General features: G+C 49.4%; 1 protein-coding gene across 3 annotated transcripts in view; it reads right to left on the reverse strand.

The window, feature by feature from the left end:
- Positions 1–1,246: 1,246 nt before the first annotated feature.
- The window catches only part of LOC140185351 (uncharacterized), a 30,924-nt gene continuing 14,745 nt past the window's right edge, over positions 1,247–17,425 (reverse strand). The window contains exons 2-4 of one of the 3 annotated variants that reach the window (XM_072238734.1): positions 13,144–13,329; positions 8,047–8,255; positions 1,247–1,788 (exon numbers count right to left, since the gene is read on the reverse strand). In XM_072238734.1, the coding sequence (XP_072094835.1) occupies positions 1,757–1,788; positions 8,047–8,255; positions 13,144–13,329 (427 nt within the window). In that variant the 3' untranslated portion in view covers positions 1,247–1,756. Of the gene's footprint in view, positions 2,218–8,046; positions 8,256–13,143; positions 13,330–17,425 lie in introns of all 3 variants that reach the window. The other 2 variants (XM_072238732.1, XM_072238733.1) reach the window with 2 other exon arrangements.

Below are 17,425 nucleotides of genomic sequence, written 5' to 3' on the forward strand. Positions count from 1 at the left end.
GTGAAGGAGTTGAGTGCTGACTGATCTGGTTAACAACAGATGGTGCAATCCGGGTCATTTACGATCGAGGAACGTGTTTGCAGACTGGATATTGAACTTCTTACTGTTGGACTTCGGCCACATTCCACCGTGATACAACACTGGCGACACGGGAGGTTGCTCCTGCCTGTGGCCATCTAACGTACAGCTCCTCCCGTGGAGGGTCAGACACCCTGAGCCAATAGACTGGTCCTGGACTTATTTTCCATCTGGCAGAGTTTGCATTTTGTTGTTTGATTGTTGGGGCTTTTTCTATTGCTATATTTACGCTCTATTCTTGGTTGGTGCGGCTGTAACGAAACCAAATTTCCCTCGGAATTAATAAAGTATATCTATCTATCTATCTATGTATCTAAGTTCATCGACCTTATTAGGCATGCTGCGCGCAATCAAATACAACATTTCCAGGCCTGTATTCCACCTTTCCGATTTAGTACACCTTTTACGTTGCGACTCATCCTAGTGCCTGTTATGTTTCTTACCATGAGTGTCTCCTTGCAAGGAGTCTCACTACACATTGCCCCTGCCTGTAAACAAACAGCCTCCTCTTCAGCACTATCACTCCGGTTATTACCCCCCCCCCCGATAAATTAGTTTAAAACCACCCGAACCAACCTACCCGCAGGGATATTGGTAAACCCTTTTGATTCAGACCTTTTGTACAGGTCATACTATTCCCAGAAGAGATCCCAACGATACATCAATCTGAGCCCCTGCTCCCTGCATCAGTTCTGGAGAGACAGACACCAGTACCCAGTGGAGTGCGTGCTGGACAGCGTGACGAGTTTCATGTTCTTGCGTGCCGCTGTCTCTGAGAATCTATTCCTGGCCTAACTCATTGATGTGAAAGCACGCCAGTGGTCATCAAATACTTCAGCGATTCTGAACTGGTTGCATCACCGTGTGCAATGGAATCTCTAACGCACTGGATTGCAAATGGCTGCACAGGCTTGTAGACTCAGACAGATTCATCGGGCACAACTCTCCCCACCATCAGGGACACCTTCAACAGCGGGTGCCTCAGTTCAGCGGCATCCATGACTAAAGACCTCCAATATCCAGGACATGCCTCACCCGAGGGAGAGGTCCAGGAGCCTGAAGAACAATTCTCAAAACATCAGAAATAGCTTCTCCTCCCCACCATCAGATTCATGAACAGTCCACGACCACCTGAACAATGGCCGAAAACTTCAAAGTATATTTATGATCAAAGTATTTATTCAGAGTGCAACTCTAAGATTGGCAAACATCAAACACCTAACACGTGAGGAAAGAAGAAATTACAGAAATGGCAAAAAGCGATCGAGCAACACATACAATATCAAACATCAAACCAGGAGTGCACCGGGAATCATTTCAGTTCAGCATCGCTCTGCCAGTTTAGATAATTATTTTTTTCAAAATATTCATTTAATGTTGTAATTTATTGTACTATTTGTCTTTGCGCAGGACCGTTACCGCAAAACAAACAGCGTTCAGTCATGCAAGTGAAATTATTTCAAGTGCTGATTGTTATGTCCCTTCAGATTTTCTTTGCAGTTTTATTTCTCGCCAGTCGATGTCTCTCTTACTTGTAACTTTGCAGCCGTTGTTTACGCCCTGTTGCTTCGTTGCTCAGCAATTGAGCTTCGACATCAGGTCGGCCATTTTATGATCACTTGCATATTTCATTCGCCATTAAGTAGAAACAGCTTATTACGATTCGCAGGAGATGTAATTACCATTCGAGTCCGGCTCTTCTGCGAATACCTAGAAGAACTGACATTTCACTCAGCTCCTTGTGCACTGGAACGCGCTGTGAACAATACACCGGCCATAAAGCTACCACTACGCCTGCTGAAGCCCTTATGAAGGGTCTCGGCCCAAAAGGTCAACTGTTCACTCTTTTCCATAGAAACTCCGTGGGCTGCTGAGCTCCACCAGCGTATTCTGTGTTCCTCTGCAAATCTCTCGCAGTTCCTTGCTCTCTTTCCTCTCTTCCATGCACGATTTCGCTCCTCTCCCTCTCACACTCAGACTTCATTCCATCTGCCTCCCCTCTGCGTCAAACCGCATTCAGCAAAACAAGGCCAGGCTGTCCGAAATTCCCAGTTAGAAAAGCACGCCCCATGCGGGCATCCGTTCAGGGAACATGTTCCTAGAAAAGGAGGTGTTCGGATGTGTCTGTGTGCACCATTGCTAAAATCAGGAAGAAGAGGAATGCGGTGAAGAAAAGGGAAACCAAAGACCACTGGACAGGGAAAGGGGTAGACAGAGTGGCAGTGTGAATGGAAACAGAAATGGAGGAGAATAAGTAAAAGTGGGTTAGAGCAATGGTGAGATTTGGAGGGGTTAGAGTGAAGGAAAAGGGGAAAGAAAGGGGAATGGGGAATGGAGTTGAAGAGGGAGCAGAGAGTGCGGATTGAGAGAGAAAAAGGAGACAGTGAATGTGAGAGAGAAGGAAGATCATGGTGGGAGACGGACAACCGAGAGTGGGGAGTGGGAGAGAGAGAAGACAGGGTGAGAGATAAAGGGAGATTGGGGAGTGGGGGGAGAGAAGGGAGATTGGGGAGTGGGGGAGGAGAAGGGAGATTGTGGGGGGGGGGAGAAGGGAGATTGGGGAGTGGGGGGAGAAGGGAGATTGGGGAGTGGGGGGAGAGAGACAAGGGATATTGGGGAGTCGGGGGAGAGAAGGGAGATTGGGGAGTGGGGAGAGAGATTGGGGAGTGGGGGGGAGAAGGGAGATTGGGGAGTGGGGGGAGAGAAGGGAGATTGGGGATTGGGGGGAGAAGAGAGATTGGGGAGTGGGGTAGAGAGAAGGTGGTCAAGTGAGGGAAAGTGAAGAGCCGATGGGTAATGGGAGAGATGGAAGGGGTTAGGCTGTGGGAGGGAAATAACATTCGAGAAAGTATCAGTGGAAAAGAGACAATGCAGGGTGGGGATTGGCACAGAGAATGTAGAGTGGGGAGTGGGAGACTGAGAACTGAGATTGGTGAGAGGGAAATGGTAATGGGGAGACCTAGACAGAAAAGGAAGAGAGCGGGTTGGAGAGAAAGTTAAGGGAGAGAGAGGAGTTGGGTTCCATAGAGGGAGAACGCAGGGTTGGTGGGAAGTTGTGGGTGGGAGAGAGAGAATGAAGGGTAGGAACTGTGAGAGAGAGACACCGGGAGCGAGGAGTGGGAAAAGGATACATGAGAATGTTCAATGGGAGAGACAGAAGGAGTGTGGAGAGTGGGAGAAAGATCATTTTTGGTTGGGAGTGAAGAGAGAGAAGAGAGTGTGCTTGGCGGGGCGTAGAGATGGGAGAGAGAATTGTGTGGAAAATAAAAGGGAACGTGGGTTGGTGACAGAGAAGAGTGGAGAGTACAAGACAGAAGGGAGCGAGAGCTGTGGGAAGGCAAACAAGAAGCGTCGGCCTGCGTCACTGAGGAGGGAGAGTCGGGAAAGCGAGAGAAAATTCGGAGAGTGGGTAGTGCAAGGGAGGGAGAAATCTGAGATTGAGTGTGTGAGAGAGATGGGAATAAGGCACTCAGACAGAGGGAAGGGACAATAGGGAGTGGGAGTGAGAAGTGGTTGCAGGCTGTGGGAGAGAGATGGGAGAGTGGGGAGCGCGAGAAAGAGAAGGGAGAGTGGGGAGTGGGGGAGAAAGAGAGCGAGAGTGGTGGCAAAGATGCTGGAGTCAATTATAAAAGATGAAATTACGACACATCTGGACAGCAGTAACAGGATCGGTCCGAGTCAGCATGGATTTACGAAGGGAAAATCGTGCTCGACTAATCTTCTGGAATTTTTTGAGGATGTAACTATGAAAATGGACAAGGGAGAGCCAGTGGATGTAGTGTGCCTGGAATTTCAGAAAGCCTTTGATAAAGTCCCACATAGGAGATAAGTGGGCAAAATTAGGGCATATGGTATTGGGGGTCGGGTACTGACATGGATAGAAAATTGGTTGGCAGACAGGAAACAAGAGTAGCGATCAATGGCTCCGTTTCGGAATGGCAGGCGGTGACCAGTGGGACACCGCAGCTGTTTACAATATATATTAATGATTTAGATGAGGGAATTAAAAGTAACATTAGCAAATTTCCCGATGACACAAAGCTGGCTGGCAGTGTGAATTGTGAGGAGGATGTTCGGAGAATGCAGAGTGACTTGGACAGGCTGGGTGAGTGGACAGACGCAGTTTAATGTGGATAAATGTGAGGTTATCCCCTTTGATGGTAAGAATAGGAAGGCAGATTATTGTCTAAATGGAGTCAAGTTAAGAAAAGGGGAAGTACCACGAGATCGAGGTGTTCTTGTACATCAGTCACTGAAAGTAAGCATGCAAGTGCAGCAGCCAGTGAAGAAAGCTAATGGCATGCTGGCCTTCATAACAAGAGAAATTGAGTATAAGAGCAAAGAGGTCCTTCTGCAGTTGTACAGGGCCCTGGTGAGACCACACCTAGAGTACTGTGTGCAGTATTGGTCTCCAAATTTAAGGAAGAACATTCCTGCTATTGAGGAAGTGCAGCGTAGGTTCACAAGTTTAATTCCCGGGATGGCGTGACTGTCAGATGTCGAAAGATTCGAGAGACTGTGCTTTTATACTCTGGAATTTAGAAGGCTGAGAGGGGATCTTATTGAAGCATATAAGATTATTAAGGGATTGGACACGCTGGAGGCAGGAAGCATGTTCCCGCTGATGGGTGAGTTCAGAACCAGAGGCCACAGTTTAAGTATAAGGGGTAGGCCATTTAGAACGGAGTTGAGGAAAAACTTTCTCACCCAGGGAGTGGTGGATATATGGAATGCTCTGCCCCAGAAGGCTGTGGAGGCCAAGTCTCTGGATGCTTTCAAGAAAGAACATAGAATAGTACAGCACAGTACAGGCCCTTCAGTTCACAATGTCGTGCCGACCCTGAAACCCTGCTTCCCATATGCCCCACCATAAATTCCTCCATATACCTGCCTAGTAGTCTCTTAAACTTCACCAGCGTTTCTGCCTCCACCACTGACTCAGGCAGTGCATTCCACGCACCAACCACTCTCTGAGTGAAAAACCTTCCTCTAATATCCCCCTCGAACTTCCCACCCCTTACCTTAAAGCCATGTCCTATTCTATTGAACAGTGGTGCCCTGGGGAAGAGGCACTGGCTATCCACTCTATCTATTCCTCTTATTACCTTGTACACCTCTATCATGTCTCCTCTCATCCCCCTTCTCTCCAAAGAGTAAAGCCCTAGCTCCCTTAATCTCTGATCATAATGCATACTTTCTAAACCAGGCAGCATCCTGGTAAATCTCCTCTGTACCCTTTCCAATGCTTCCACACCCTTCCTATAGTGAGGTGACCAGAACTGGACACAGTACTCCAAGTGTGGCCTAACCAGAGTTTTATAGAGCTGCACCATTACATCGCGACTCTTAAACTCTATCCCTCGGCTTATGAAAGCTAACGCCCATAAGCTTTCTTAACTACCCTGTCCACCTGTGAGGCAACTTTCAGGGATCTGTGGACATGTACCCCCAGATCTCTCTGCTCCTCCACACTACCAAGTATCCTGCAATTTACTTTGCACTCTGCCTTGGAGTTTGTCCTTCCAAAGTGTACCACCTCACATTTCTCCGGTTTGAACTCCATCTGCCACTTCTCAGCCCACTTCTGCATCCTATCAATGTCTCTCTGCAATCTTTGACAATCCTCTACACTATCTACAACACCACCAACCTTTGTGTCGTCTGCAAACTTGCCAACCCACCCTTCTACCCCCACATCCTGGTCGCTAATAAAAATCACGAAAAGTAGAGATCCCGGAACAGATCCTTGTGGGACACCACTAGTCACAATCCTCTAATCTGAATGTACTCCCTCCACCACCACCACCCTCTGCCTTCTGCAGGCAAGCCAATTCTGAACCCACCTGGCCAAACTTCCCTGGATCTCATGCCCTCTAACTTTCTGAATAAGCTTACCGTGTGGAACCTTGTCAAATGTGTTACTAAAATCCATATAGATCGCATCCACTGCACTACCCTCATCTAAATGCCTGGTCACCTCCTCAAAGAACTCTATCAGGCTTGTTAGACACGATCTGCCCTTCACAAAGCCATGCCTACTGTCCTTGATCAGAGCACGATTCTCTAAATGCCTATAGATCCTATCTCTAAGAATCTTTTCCAACAGCTTTCCCACCAAAGACGTAAGGCTCACTGGTCTATAATTAGCCGGACTATCCCTACTACCTTTTTTGAAAAAGGGGACAACAGTCGCCTCCCTCCAATCTTCTGGTACCATTCCCGTGGACACCGAGGACATAAGGATCCCAGCCAGAGGCTCAGCAATCTCTTCTCTCACCTCGTGCAGCAGCCTGGGGAATATTCCGTCAGGCCCCGGGGACTTATCTGTCCTAATGTATTTTAACAACTCCAACACCTCCTCTCCCTTAATATCAACATGCTCCAGAACATCAACCTCACTCATATTGTCCTCACCATCAGCAAGTTCTCTCTCAATGGTGAATACCGAAAAGAAGTATTCATTGAGGACCTCGCTCACTTCCACAGCCTCCAGGCACATCTTCCCACCTTTATCTCTAATCGGTCCTACCTTCACTCCTGTCATCCTTTTGTTCTTCACATAATTGAAGAATGCCTTGGGGTTTTCCTTTACCCTACTCGCCAAGGCCTTCTCATGCCCCCTTCTTGCTCTTCTCAGCCCCTTCTTAAGCTCCTGTCTTGCTTCCCGATATTCCTCAATAGACCCATCTGATCCTTGCTTCCTAAACCTCATGTATGATGCTTTCTTCTGCCTGACTAGATTTTCCACCTCACTTGTCACCCATGGTTCTTTCACCCTACCATTCGTTATCTTCCTCACCGGGACAAAATTATCCCTAACATCCTGCAAGAGATCTCTAAACATCGACCACATGTCCATAGTACATTTCCTTGCAAAAACATCATCCCAATACACAAACGCAATTTCTAGCCTTATAGCCTCATAATTTGCCTTTCCCCAATTAAAAATTTTCCTGTCCTCTCTGATTCTCTCCTTTTTCATGATAATGCTACAGGCCAGGGAACTGTGGTCACTGTTCCCCAGATGCTCACCCACTGAGAGATCTGTGACCTGACCCAGTTCATTACCTAGTACTAAATCTATTATGGCATTCCCCCTGGTCGGCCTGTCCACATACTGCGACAGGAATCCATCCTGGACACACTTAACAAACTCTGCCCCATCTAAACCCTTGGAACTAATCAGGTGCCAATCAATATTAGGGAAGTTAAAGTCACCCATGATAACAACCCTGTTATTTTTACACATTTCCGAAATCTGTTTCCCAATCTGCTCCTCTGTATCTCTGCTGCTACCAAGGGGCTATAGAATACCCCCAATAAAGTAACTGCTCCCTTCCTGTTCCTGACTTCCACCCATATTGACTCAAAAGAGGCTCCTGCTACATTATCCACCCTTTCTGTAGCTGTAATAGTATCCCTGACCAGTAATGCCACTCCTCTTCCCCTTTTTCCGCCCTCTCTCTATCCCTTTTAAAGCACTGAAATCCAGGAATATTGAGAATCCATTCCTGCCCTGGTGCCAGCCAAGTCTCTGTAATAGCCACTACATCATAATTCCATGTATGTATAAACGCTCTCAGTTCATCACCTTTGTTCCTGATGCTTCTTGCATTGAGGTACACACATTTCAGCCCTTCTACCTTACTGCCTTTACACCGTTTATTCTGCTTTTCTTTCCTCAAAGCCTCTCTGTATGTTAGATCTGGCTTTACTCCATGCACTTCTTTCACTGCTCTATCGCTCTGGGTCCCATCCTCCTGGCAAATTAGTTTATACCCTCCCGAACCATGCTGGCAAACCTACCTGCAAGGATATTGCTCCCCCTCGAGTTCAGGTGGAACCCATCCAATCTGTACAGGTCGTACCTTCCCCAGAAGAGATCCCAATGATCTAATAATCTAAAACCCTGCTCCCCGCACCAATTCCTCAGCCACACATTCAACTGCCATCTCCTCCAATTCTTACCATCATTTTCACGTAGCACTGGCAGCAATCCTGAGAACGCCACCCTTGAGGTCCTGTTCTTCAGCCTTCTGCCTAGTTCCCGAAACTCACACTTCAGGACCTCATCCCTCTTCCTGCCTATGTCGTTGGTTTCAACATGTATCACGGCTACTGGTTGCTTTCCCTCTCGTACCAGGATGTCGTGCACCCGGTCAGAGACATCCCGGACCCTGGCAAAGAGATGGATAGAGCTCTTAAAAATAGCGGAATCAAAGGTTATGGGAATAAGGCAGGAACTGCATACCGATTGTGGATGATCAGCTATGATCACAGTGAATGGTGGTGCTGGCTCGAAGGGCTGAATGGCCTGCTCCTGCACCTATTGTCTACTATCTATTGAGAGTGGGGAGAGAGAGAGAGAGAGAAGAGAGAGAGTGGGAAGCGCGAGAAAGAGAAGGGAGAGTGCGGAGTGGGGTAGAAAGGAGAGTGGTGAGTGCGAGACAGGGAAAGGGGAGAGGGGAACGGGAGAAAGAGGAGGGAGATTGTGGAGTGGAAGAGAGTGGCGGGATAGGAAGCGAAAAGGGAGAGTGGGAAATGGGAGAATGAAGGGTGAGTGGGTATGGGAGAGATAGAAGGGAGAGTGAAGGATGGGAGGCAGACAAGTGCGAGTGGGGAGAGCAGCAGAGAACGAAGCGGTGGGGGGGAGAGGAAAGGCAGCGGGAGAGAGAAGGGGAAGTGGGTAGATGTAGAGAATACGGACAGTGAGGTGTGGGAGAGACAGAGTGATGAGTGGCGAGGTACAGAGGAGGAAGGGACAATGGCGAGACGGAGAGAGGAGTGGTGATTGGGAAGTGGAAGGTAGTGAGTGTGAATGAGTGAAGGAAGAGTTGCGAGTGGTGAGTAGGAGAGCGGAACACGATTGGCAGAGAGAGTGTAGTAGGGAGTGAGAGACAGAGAAGGGAAGGAGTGGGAGGGGGACAGCAGTGTGGGTGCTAGAAGAGAGAAGGGAGAGTGGGGCGAGGAAAGAGAAGGAATTGTGCCGTGAGGAAGAGAATAAGGAGAGGGTGGAATGGGAGTGACAGACGACAAAGAGCGGAACAGCAGAGAGGAAAGTGGAGGGAGAGAGAGAAAGGATTGTGTGTGGGAGAGTGAGAAGGGAGAGTGGGGAGAGAGAGAGAGACGGAAGAGTGGCTACTGGAGGAGTGGGGAGTGTAATGGGGAGATGGGATGGTGTGGCCGGTTAGAGATGGTCAATTAAGAGAGAACGGAGGGAGCGAGAGAGAAGGGAGAGTGCGGAGTTGGGGACAGGGTATTTATATTGCTGCGTGGGAAAGAGAAAGCAATGTTGGGAGAAGCATGAATGGTTATTGGGAGAATCAAGAATGGGGATTGGGAGAGAGAGAGATCAGAGAGGCGTGTGTAAGACGCAGAAGGGGAAGTAGGGGAGGGAGATGGGTGTGGGTAATAGAGGACCGAAGGAAGAATGTGGACTGGGAGAGAGAAAAAAGGGTGGAGTGGGAGGAAGGGAAAGGAGAGTGGGGAGTGGAAGAGAGGAGGAAGGGAAGGGAGAGCGGGGAGTGGGAGAGAGGAGAAAGGGTGGGGAGCGTGGGGATCAGGAGAGAGGAGGAAGGGAAGGGAGAGTGGAGAGTGGGAGAGAGGAGGAAGGGAAGGGAAAGTGGGGAGTGGGGAGTGGGAGAGAGGAGGAAGGGAAGGGAGCGTGGGGAGTGGGAGAGTGGAGGAAGGGAAGGGAGAGTGAGGAGTGGGACAGAGGAGGAAGGGAAGGGAGAGTGGGGAGTGGGAGAGAGGAGGAAGGGAAGGGAGAATGGGGAGTGGGAGAGAGGAGGAAGGGAAGGGAGAGTGGGGAGTGGGAGAAGGGAGGAAGGGTAGAAGGTGTTAGAAGAGATGGGAGATTAAGTAGCCGGAGAGAAGATGAGGGAGAGTGGGAAACATAAGAGAAATAGGGCAGTGTGTAGTGAGAGTGAAAAGCGAGTGCGGGCAGTGGGAGACAGAGACCAAGGAGAGTGGAGAGTGGGAAAGCGGGGATTGGGTGCAGTGAACGGAGAGAAAGAAAGGTGTATCAGGAGAAGGAAAGAGAGAGGGAGAATGGGGGCGGTGGGCAGTGGCAGAGAGGGAAGGCAACGTGGGGAGTTGGAGACACGGAGAAGGGGCGGTGTGGAAAGATAGAGAAAGAGGGGGGAGCGGGTAATGTGAGAGAGGGAAGAGGTGGAGAGTGTCAGAGAGAGAGACCAGATGCAGAGAGGGAAAGGAGAGTATAGAGCAGAAGAGGGAACAGTAAGGGCAAGGAGTGGGTGAGTGGGAAGTGTGTGTGAGAGAAGGAATCGTGTGCGGTGGGAGAGAAAGAAGGGAGAGCGAGAAGTGAGATAGGAGAGGGAGAGTGCGTAGTCGGAGGGAAGGATGGGTACGGAGTGTGTCAGGGAGTGGGAAAAGACCATAAGACCATAAGACAAAGGAGCAAAAGTAGACCATTCGGTCCATCGAGTCTGTTCCGCCATTTTATCATGAGCTGATCCATTCTCCTATTTAGTCCCACTCCCCCGCCTTCTCACCATAACCTTTGATGCTCTGGCTACTCAGATACCTATGAAGTGGGGATTGGGAGAGAAGGAAGGGAGAATGGGGAGTGGGAGAGAGAATAGTGAGTGGGGAGTGGCAGAGATACAGGTGAGAGGGGCTTAAGAAAGACGGGACAGTGGGGACTGGGAGACAGATTGGGGAGAGCGAGGAGTAGAAGAGAGAAGGGAGTGTGGGGTCCAGGAGAGAGGCGGGCAGCGGGGTTTGGGAGAGTGGGTTTGTGAGGCAGAGAAGGGAGAGTCCGGTGCGAGACAGATGAGACGGAGTAGTAAAAGAAAGAAGGAAGTGTAGTGAAGAGAGAGAAAGGAAAGTGGAGACTGCAAGAGGGAGAAGACAGAGCGGGGAGATGAAGAGAGAGAAGCAGGAATAGGGAATAGGTGAGGAAGAAGGGACGGTGTGGTGTGGAAGAGAGATTCCGGGGAGTGTCGAGTACAAGAGTTTCACTCCACTTTTCAAGAGCGCGAGAGGCAGAAGAAAGTATACTGAAGGCCGGTCGGTCTGACCTCAATGGATAGGAATGTGTGAGAGTCGATTATTAAGGATGATGTCTCATGGTACTTTGGGCAAATGATTAAAAGGGCCGTAGTCAGCATGGTTTGCAGCCAAATCTGTAGGATTTAATTGAAGAAATAACAAGTGGGATAGACAAATGACAATCGGTTGATGTTGTGTACTTTGAATTTCAGAAGCCCTTTGAAAAGGTGGCACACACGAGGCTGCTTAACAAGCTACCAGCCCATAACATCACAGAAAAGAGTCTAGCACAGATAAAGCAGTGGCTGATTGCCAGGAGGCAACAAGTGTGAATGGAGGCAACATTTTCTGTCTGGCTGCAGATGTCCAGTGGTGTTCCACAGGGGTCTGTGTTGGGACCGATTATTTTATGCTATATGGCAATGACATGGATGATGTAGTTGATGGCTTTGGCACAAAGTCTGCAGACGATATGAACCAAGATGGAGGGGAAACGGGTAGAGTGGGAGAGAGGGAAGGAAGCGTGGGGAGTGTAGGAGAGAAGGAAGAGTAGAGGGTGAGGGAGAGAGTTGGGAAATAAAGGAGTAGGAGGAAAAAGAGGGAGAGTGGAAAAAATGAGAGAAATCTGACTGTGTGTGTGAGACAGAATGTGCTGTGTTGGCGGTGGGAGACAAGGAGTAAGGAAGTGGGGAGTGGGAGAATGACAAGGAAGAGTGGGCATTGGGTACAAAGAACTGAGAGCTAGAGAATGAGGTGGAGGAGTAGGAAAGAGAGAAGGAGTGTGGGTGACTGGGCAGTGGGGAGAAGGAAGGCAGGTGGGGAGTGGAAGACACGGAGAAGCGGCAGAGTAGAATGACAGAGAATGGGAAGAATTTGTCTTTGTCCCCCTTTCTCTTTCTTTCCTCACTTCTCACTCCTTCTTCCCCTCAGCCTCTTCCAAACCCCTTCCCAGGATCTCCACTCTGCTCCACTGTCTTCTGTCTCTCTGTCCCTTTCTCTCTAACTCTCTCTCTTTCTCTCCCTCTCTCTCTCTCTCTGTCTCTCCCTCTCTCTCTCTGTCTCTCTCTCCCTCTCTCTGTCTCTCTCTCTCTGTCTCTTTCTCTCTCTGTCTCTCTCTCTCTCTCTCTCTCTCTCTCTCTCTCTATACATATACATTTCCTCAATTTCTCTACCTCCTCTCTTTTCCTCATCCGTTCTCGTTCACACTCTCCCACTCTTTCTCCACACATTCTTTCCCTACACAGTCACTGCCCTGCATCTTTCCCTTATTATCTCTTACTCCATTATTCCCAACCTTTCGCTTGCCTCCCGCTTTCTCCCCAATTCCTCCTTTCCTGTAGCTTGCTGTCTCCGCCACCCACCCGTCCAAACCAGCACCACTCCCCCACCCCGCACCGTGATGACTGTTTCACACGCTCAGTGGATTACAGATGTCGTATAATTTCTCGCTGGTTGGAAAGATTCAATGTTCCCTCAGAAGATAAAGGCTTGTGGTTTGAGGGAGAGGCCTGTTTGTTTCCGTTTAGTGTGCGACAGAACAGGTGGCGGAGGGGTGTGGAGAAGAGGGGGAAGAGACAGGGTAGGGGAGGTGGAAAGAGAGGGGGGAAGGAGAGGGGGAAGAGAAGGGTAAAGAGACGGGAAAGAGAAAGAGAAGAGAGAGAGGGAGAGAGAAGAGAGAGAGACAGAGAGAAAGTGACAGGCAGAGAGAATGAGAAGAGAGAGAGAGGAGAGATGAGTGCAAATTGGGACATTTGCTTTCAGTGAATCAAGGCACAGTGATAAATTTTGATTCGCATCTCGTCCATAAACATCAATTCATCACCTCGAGACTGGGAGTGAGGTTTCGTGAAAAGTAGGGGGACAATTAATTAAATTAACAAATCATACAGACCAATTAATCACAACACTGCATTAGATAGATTGTGAAGTTAGTTGTGCATCTCTCAGGACGTCAGAATGTTGGACGTGTGTGGGGTCTTTGATAATATGCACTGTTTTATTGAGGCAGAGAGATGTGTAAACAGTGTACATGGTTTGCATGATGTACTGAACTTGTTCACAACTCTCTGCAGCGTTTCCGGTGCTTGGCAGTGCTGTTGCCTTAACCACACGACTAGTTTCCGCACAGGATGTATTCTGTAAAAACAGACGATGGTCGTCCCGGAGCTGCTGATTCTCTTCAGTGTCTCGAAGAAGCAGAGACGCCGCTGAGTTTTGTTAACGATGGTGTCTCTGTGGCTGGACAAGGAGAGGCTGTTAGTGGTGTTCACTCTCAGGAAATTGGAGCTGTCCACCCTCTCGTCCTCTACCGTTGATGTAAACAGGAATGTGTGCATCGCCCCAGCTGGCTTCCTGTTTTCAGTTACCAGCTCTATTGTATTGGTGAAATGGAGGGGTGGGGAGTGTTGTTGACTTGACACCAGGTCACAAAGCTCTGCAGCTCCTACCCGACACGCGGATGGACAGGGTTTATAGGAGTAAATTCCAACTGTGTGCAAATAGCACTGGCTCTGTGAATATGGCTGGAACTGTCCAGACGGACTGAGGGGTCTGTTTATGAGCTTTCTCCGAATCTCGTCCTTCTCTCTCACTTTTCTCACTCTCACCTTCCTCTCTCTAGTCTCTCTCCGCTTCTCCTCTCTCATCCCAAGCTCTACTATCTCTCCCCATCACTCTCCTCCATTACTCCCGACTCTCTCCGCCTTACACCACTCTCACACTAACCCCTCTCCCCCTCTGCTTACTCCCTACTTTCCTGAATCCTGCATCACTCAGATGAAACATACTTTTTCCCGCGCCCTCCTCATCCAGCCAAAAAGCTTTATCCAGGACATGGATTTAGTCAACTTCCAGTGACTGTGATTTGCTGTCAAACCCTCAGCGGAGAGGGAGGGAGAGGCCATTAGGAAGAGGGAGAAACACAGTTGAGGGAGTTGGGGAGTGGGAGAGGGAGGAGGGAGACTAAGGGTTGACGAGATGTGGGGAGAGATAAGAGTGTAGAAGGAGGAGAGATAGAATGGGTAAAGAGCTGGGGGGAAGTTGAGAAGTAGGAGGTAGTGGGGAAACTGGAGAAACAGGGCTGAGTGGAACCAGACTGGAGAGGAAATTCACTCTCACCTTCTCCCTCTCATTATTCTTCCCCCCCTCTCCTCCCCCCGCGTGACTCTCTCTCTCTCTCTCTCTCTCTCTCTCTCTCTCTCTCTCTCTCTCTCATTGTACTGTAAAGGCAGATGGAAGAAAGGAGGAGGACAATCGGCAGGAGAGACGCAGGGTGGAAGGACAGATATGCATTCTGAGGATAACGAGGCAAATGCCGAGATACAATTAATTACTGATTCTGCCAGTGCACTTCCCCCTCTCCACCTCCGTCTACCCTCGGTCCAACTCTTTCTCCTCTCCATCTCCGTCTACCCTCGGTCCAACTCTTTCCCCTCTCTACATCTCCGTCTACCCTCGGTCCAACTCTTTTCCCCTCTCCATCTCCGTCTACCCTCGGCCCAACTATTTCCCCCAGTCCGTCTCTGTCTACCCTCGGTCCAACTCTTTCCTCTTTCCCCAAATCTTTCCCCTCTCTCGGTGGCCGAAGGACAGATGTGACAGTGTTGAGGAGAGAAAGGGAGTAAAGGAGAGGGATGTTAAGGTACAAGGGGTAGAATATAGGGGGAAGAACGGGAGAGTGCGGGTAAGTAGGTTGAAGACGGTGAGAGTGGATGTGCGAGGCGGACGAAGGGCGAGTGGGTGCAGTGACAGAGGGTGAAGAGAGGCACCTAGGGAAGGAGGAGGGAAGGTGGAGGGGAAGAAAGTGAGCAGCGATAGAGGGTGGGGAGGCAGTGACTGAGAACAATTTTAAGAGAAACTTTGGCAAACGAGAGAAGGAGAGGAGGAGATTGGAACAGGGATGGGATAGAGAGGGAGGGAAGGAGAGACAGAGAAAGGAAAGGTGGACTAGAGTGGAGGTGGAAGAGATGGAGAGGGCTGGGGCGGAGGAGAGTGTGCGAGTGATTGCGAGACTTATAAAGGGGAGAGGATTGTGTGTGTGTATGAGAGAGATAGAGATAAAGGGGGAGAGAGATTGCAATGAACAGTCGGGATGTACAGAGGGAGTGACAGCGCGTGGGAGGGATGGGTAAGAATGGAGGAAAGGAGAGAGGTGCAGGAAATGGGAATAGAAATGGGCAGAGAGGAGGAGGTGTAACGGAGAATAACGCACACAAAATGCTGGAGGAACTCAGCAGGTCAGGCAACATCTATGGAAAATAATACGAGTGGACTTGTCGGACCAAGACCCCTCTTCAGCATCGAGATCAGCAAGATGACAAGATTCGATCAGTGGGGAGTAGGAACTTTCCAAGGATGCTGCAGGATAGTTTGTAAGATCACAGCAAGTGAAAAGTACAATATATAATGAAAAACACAATCCCAAGTCTAAAACAACGAGTGAAAGCATTGAGGCTGGGAGAGAGTCAATTAAGAGAGAGGGGAGAGAAAGAGATCAGGGAGAGTGTGGAGTGGGGGAAAGGGAATTTATATTGTTGTTTGGGAAAGAGAAAGCACTGTTGGGAGAAGCACGAATGGAGTTTGGTAGAGAGAGATGGGAGAGGCGTGTGTGAGACACAGAAGGGAAAGTAGGGGAGGCAGATGGGAGTGGGTAATAGAAGACCGAAGGAAGAGTGTGGACTGGGAGAGAGAAAAAGGGTAGAGTGAGAGAAAGGGAAGGGAGAGTGGGGAGAAAGGAAGAGGAGAGAGCGTGAATAAGAGATGGGAGATGAACGAGGACTAGAAAAAATGAGGGAGAGTGGGAAAAGTGAGAGAAATCGGAGAGTGTGCATGTGAGAAAGAAAAGCGAGTGTGGGCAGTGGGAGACAGAGAGTAAGGAGAGTGGAGAGTGGGAAAGTGAGGATTGGGTACAGTGAACGGAGAGAGAGAATGAAGTGTGAGGAGAAGGAAAGAGAGAGATAGTGAGGGCGGTGGGCAGTGGGAGAGAGGGAGGGCAGCGTGGGGAGTTGGAAACACAGAGAAAGGGCGGTGTGGAATGATAGAGAAAGAAGGAGGAGCGGGTAATGTGAGAGAGGGAAGGGGTGGAAAGTGTGAGAGAGAGGGACCAGTTGCAGAGAGAGAAAGTAGAAGACGGAGCGGAAGAGAGCACCGTGAGGGTAGGGAGTGGGAGAGAGAGAAGGTAGAGTCGGGAGGGTGTGAGAGAGAAGGAATCTTTTGCGGTTTGAGAGAAAGAAGGGAGAGTGAGAAGTGAGAGAGAGTGGGGAGTGAAGGTGGGGGAGTGTGTATGGGAGAGAAGGAAATGTACGGAGTGCGTCAGTGAGTGGGAATAGTGGGGTTTGGGAAAGTGAGAAATGAGAATGGGGAGTGGGAGAGAGAAAGGTTAGTGGGGGGTGGCAGAGAACGAGGTGAGAGTGGGGAGAAGAAAGATGGGAGATTGGGGCCTAGGAGAGGAATTAGGGAGAGAGAGGAGTAGAAGAGAGAAGAGAGTGTGGGTCCGGGAGAGAAATGGAGAGTGGGTATGTGAGGAAGAGAAGAGAGGGTGCGGTGCGAGAAAGAAGAGACGGGGTAGTAAAAGAGGGGAGGAAGTGTAGGGAGAGAGGGAGAGAGAGAGAAGGGTGAGTGGGGATGGAAAAAGGGAGAAGACAGAGTGGAGAGATGATGAGAGATAAGGAAGAATGGGGAATAGGTGAAGAATAAGGAACAGTGTGCTATGGAAGCAGAATTCTGGAGAAAGGGGAGTACGGGTTACACTTGAACTACAGGGGCACCAATATCCTTTCAGGGAGGTTTATTAGTGCTATTGGGGAGGCTTTAAACTACATTTGCAGGGGGATAGAAACGAGAGTGCCAGAGCTGACAGTGGAGCTGGGGTGAAAATAAGTGATGTTAGAAGTTCAAGCAAAGCCGCGAATAGAAAGCTTGTGAGTAGTGGTAAAAATCTTCTGGGGTGTATATATTTCAATGCTAGGAGTTTGCGGGGTAGGCAGACGAGTTGTGGGTGTGGATTGACACGTGAGATTCTGACGTTATAGCAATTACTGAACCTTCGCTACAGGAGGGGCAGGACTGGCAGCTTAATATTCCAGGGTTCCGATGTTTCAGATGTGATGGAGGCAGAGGAATGGAAGGTGGGGGGGGGGGGCGAGGGTGGTAGCATTGCTTGTCAGGGAAAATGTTACAGCAGTGCTCAGGCAGGACAGATTAGATGGCTTGTCTACTGAGTCCTTATGGGTGGAGCTGAGAAACAGGAGAGGTATGGCCACATTAGTGGGGTTGTATTATAGACCACCCAATAGTCAGCAAGAATTGCAGGAGCAAATCTGCAGAGAGATAGCAG

The sequence above is a fragment of the Mobula birostris genome, chromosome 20 (genome assembly GCF_030028105.1).
Source record: "Mobula birostris isolate sMobBir1 chromosome 20, sMobBir1.hap1, whole genome shotgun sequence".
Lineage (NCBI taxonomy): Eukaryota > Metazoa > Chordata > Chondrichthyes > Myliobatiformes > Myliobatidae > Mobula > Mobula birostris.